The 4,516-nt window shown below is 39.4% G+C and overlaps 1 protein-coding gene across 3 annotated transcripts in view; it reads left to right on the top strand.

Moving 5' to 3' along the window:
* The window catches only part of MID1 (midline 1), a 200,952-nt gene that overhangs the window by 61,740 nt on the left and 134,696 nt on the right, over window positions 1-4,516 (top strand). For 2 of the 3 annotated variants that reach the window (XM_017858647.1, XM_017859321.1), the window contains exon 2: window positions 213-928. In XM_017858647.1, coding sequence (XP_017714136.1) covers window positions 269-928 — 660 coding nt within the window. In that variant the 5' untranslated portion in view covers window positions 213-268. The remainder of the gene's footprint in view (window positions 1-212; window positions 929-4,516) is intronic. The other variant, XM_017859982.1, reaches the window with a different exon arrangement.

A 4,516-nucleotide genomic window follows, 5' to 3' on the forward strand; every position in this document is an offset into this window, starting at 1 on the left:
GAACTTCGAGAAAATATTAACTGGTATATGATGGCTCAGGATGCTTTTCCTCCTTTTTTCCCCAGTGAATAGAAAGAGAATTATTTGGAATGTACACACACTTACCCTTTCATGACCTGTGTTTGGAATTATTCTGAGATGCATTCAAAGCTGACACCCCCCCCATGGTTGGCCTCCCTGTGCCTAATCAGATCTTACATTCTTGTTTCCAGATAGTTGATCAGCTTCCTTGGGTTTTGCTGATGACACAAGAGAGCTTTGCCTGAAGATGGAAACACTGGAGTCAGAACTGACCTGCCCTATTTGTCTGGAGCTCTTTGAGGACCCTCTTCTACTGCCCTGCGCACACAGCCTCTGCTTCAACTGCGCCCACCGCATCCTAGTATCACACTGTGCCACCAACGAGTCCGTGGAGTCCATCACCGCCTTCCAGTGCCCCACCTGCCGGCATGTCATCACCCTCAGCCAGCGAGGTCTAGACGGTCTCAAGCGCAACGTCACCTTACAGAACATCATCGACAGGTTCCAGAAAGCATCAGTGAGCGGGCCCAACTCTCCCAGTGAGACCCGTCGGGAGCGGGCCTTTGACGCCAACACCATGACCTCCGCCGAGAAGGTCCTCTGCCAGTTTTGTGACCAGGATCCTGCCCAGGACGCTGTGAAGACCTGTGTCACTTGCGAAGTATCCTACTGTGACGAGTGCCTGAAAGCCACTCACCCGAATAAGAAGCCCTTTACAGGCCATCGTCTGATTGAGCCAATTCCAGACTCACACATCCGGGGGCTGATGTGCTTGGAGCATGAGGATGAGAAGGTGAATATGTACTGCGTGACCGATGACCAGTTAATCTGTGCCTTGTGTAAACTGGTTGGGCGGCACCGCGATCATCAGGTGGCAGCTTTGAGTGAGCGCTATGACAAATTGAAGGTTAGTGCGATCCGCCTTAAGCCAACCCCTTTCTGCCAGAAAATGTCATGGAAATAAAAAGTGTATTCACTGCTAGCTACATGACAGGTGAAGGTTTTCTCCTCACCTTTGTTATCTGATTAGTTTTAGCATGTTTTTGGCAGCCTATAAATGTTACACAATAAGGGTATCTTGTAAAAGTTGACTGCTGCTTGTAATTTTAGTGTTGTCAAGGTGAGGGCAAATTTTAAAAATCTGGATCATTTTCAATTCGTGCAGTTTTTCTGGATCATTTTCAATCCTTAAGTTCTTCCAAAGAGAGTGCTTCCTCTCTCTGAGAGAGAGAGAGAGAGAGAGAGAGAGAGAGAGAGAGAGAGAGAGAGAGAATGACAGAAAATCTGGCTTTGGGCATTTGGGGAACATTTACTTTTCTCACTCATCTGGGAAAACTAATTCACTCTCATTGTACCTGTATCTAGTTACTGCACAAACAAAGGAATAGAAAGAAGAATGTCTGTAGCAAATGTGGGATTTTAGAGGACACGTGACCTTTTATTCCTTGTGTAAATGATATCCAGCTTATTGGTGACACGCAGTGCTCTGACAATCTCAGGTTTCACGAAAGAATTCCTTTTCGTGTAGACTCTTTATTCAGTAAGGTTACAGTCAAGACTATTTGAACTTCATTTTTTACATGAAATTATTAACCTAACTCCAGCTTGGGGAATAATAATTAATATGACTATACGTGAAATAAAAGGATCACTTTCTAGGCAGGGCATGGTGGCTTATGCCTATAATGCCAGCACTTTGGGAGGCCGAGGCAGGCGGATCACTTGAGGTCAGGAGTTCAAAATCAGCCTGGCCAACATGGTGGAACCCCATCTCTACTAAAAATACAAAAATTAACCAGGTGTGTTGGTGGGTGCCTGTAATCCCAGCTACTTGGGAGGCTGAGGCAGGAGAATCACTTGAACCTGGGAGGTGGATGTTGCAGTGAGCTAAGATTGCGCCACTGCACTCCAGCCTGGGTGAAAGAGCGAGACTCTGTCTCAATAAAAAAAAAAAAACAAAAATTATTCTCTAGGTATGGATGGAAAGCACCAGGGAAGAAATAAAAAGCCAAGTCTCCAGATGTTTGTTCAATTTCAGGTAACAGTGGGTCTGATTATTGAAAACTCAGCTGAGAGAGTTTGAGTGAGATACTATGTTCACCAGCTAATTTTAGATCACAAGACACCAATTTAAAAAAAGGAAGTATAAATTAAAAGCTCTAAGTAAATATATATTGAAGTCCTTCCTCTCGGGATAAACACATACCATGTTGTTGAGCAAACAAAATGAATCACATGATCAAAAGAGTGTTATCACTTAGAAAACAGTGTCACCTTTAACAAATGTTTTCTATCACCTCTCCTTAGCACTAATGGGTGGTTGTGTTTACTGGGACCACATAGTTTATTATGCGACAGTGGGATTAACGGACTACATCTGGGATTTGGCTTTGCTATTTCTTGACATGTTGAGGGAAACCGATATGCTGAAGTGAATTCCTGCTTCTCAATGTCACTTGGGCAACAAAAGCATCACCTGGGCAGCATGTTTCACTTCAAATATCCAAAGAATTACTGGTGCAAATCCATCTTTAAACCATGTAGAGGAAGTCAAGCACAAGGACTCAGGTGACACAGACAACAGAAGACAAACGATGACAGGCTTTCCAGAACAGTGCGTGGCAGCACCGGAGAAAAGTACCACCAAAGTTAATCATAGTAAAGGCAATGCATGTATGAGCTGTGCCTCTAGAGCAAATTCTGCAGAAATTGATAAGGCTATTAATTTTTACAAACCAAGGTAATCTTTTTTTGTTGGTGGTGGAGCTGAAGGGAGAATATTTAGGATAACTGAACAGAGATGTTTAATTTTTGTTTTCCAAAATGTAAACATGCCAGATCTTTGTTTCTTTATCAAAAATGTTCCTTTGATTGGATTTGCACTACCTTTTAATGATTGTTTGTTGAAACACCACAATCATAATGATGTTCAATATTTAACAACTCCCAGGCTTGATATTTATTTAAATCTTGTAGTCAAGTTCTGCTCAGTACTCATGGCCTGTCACAGCAGAGTTATTAAATATTTACATAACATCTCCAAATTTGTGAAGAAATCCTGTCATGAAAACGAAACTCTTCAGGTACAAGCCCTGCACACTTTAATTGAGCCAGTGGCTTATCGGTTGTTGTACTGTCACATGGAGGGCCTGACAATTAATGATGTGGTTTCTTTTTATTTCCTAGTTACAGAAATATAAGCATATAAACAGCATCCAATGCACCAAAACACATTTACAGCCATTCAACAAGATATACTTATGAGCATTTGAACAAATAGCTTACCAACATAGCATGTTTGTTTTAAAACATGCCACTTATGTTAGAATTTTAAAAATAATAACAGTTATGACATTTGGATGTCTGATATTTCAGTTATCACATACTTATGAACATATGTACCTCTTTGTTTTATTTAAAACCTAAGGACAATATAAATGTTGATTTTTGAAGGAAGTAATAGCATACCAAGAGGACCAAAACGAAGGAAGTATGTTTCTGTTAATTACTACTTTGGTCTGAAATGTACTCTGAACATGCATTTTTCTGTAGCTCTAAGATCTCATATAGATGTGGATTTGTGATGATGTGGGAACACAGATAAAGCATGGAGGAATTTGAGGATGCTTTCATTGATAAGACAATAAACTTGCTTTATTAATTTGCGTATGTAAGGACCCCAGTGTCTTTGGAAACATTTTTGTCCTTCTGTTAGTAAAAGTCCATTATTTGAAGAAGGGAATTCTGTAATTATTGTGAAGAATAATTTCTTGTAATAATACTAAACTTTGGGGGACATATTTTACTCATTAGATCTCAGTATAAGAGATGTGTGTTTATATAAAAAAAATCGGAATATCATTTTGTACATTACAATCTTTTTCCAAGTGTAAAAGAAGAAAAGATAAAAATTCCAACATGTAGAACTCGTACAAATAAAATCATCCACATCATGTAAAATAGCATCATGTCAGTAATCTAACACTTTTGGAGACTATGCATTGAGAGGCACTCATGAAATATTGAAGCAAGGCAAAAATTAAGGTAGCATTTCCTAAACTCTACTAAGATAAAAAGAGAAAAGTTTTCCTGCCAAGTGCAAAGGTCTCTAAGTGGAGCGTATCCATAATGTGGACATATCTTTACATCATTTTAATTGAATTTTTAAGAAGCCTCTCAGTCCTTCAAACTTGGAGGAAAAATTTGATTTGTGAACCACATAACATATAAGAGAATTTAATATAATTAATGCATTCCAGAGTTTTCAAGGAATTAAAATTCAGTAGTTCCTCTTTTTCTGTTCCAACATACAAGGTTGGAGCTCTTGTTTCTTTTCTCTAATTACACCTATAAAAATATACAAATTGAAAAAAACTGACCTTTCCTTGCCTTTCAGTTTCAGCATAGCCCCTTCAAATTAGCTGAAGCTAAAGTTCCAAACTATTGTTTTGCTATTCTTATTCTAAAGGCTGGCTGAGGAAGTTTGTTTGTATAA

The sequence above is a fragment of the Rhinopithecus bieti genome, unplaced genomic scaffold (genome assembly GCF_001698545.2).
Source record: "Rhinopithecus bieti isolate Rb0 unplaced genomic scaffold, ASM169854v2 scaffold_9, whole genome shotgun sequence".
In the NCBI taxonomy this organism is placed as follows: Eukaryota; Metazoa; Chordata; class Mammalia; order Primates; family Cercopithecidae; genus Rhinopithecus; species Rhinopithecus bieti.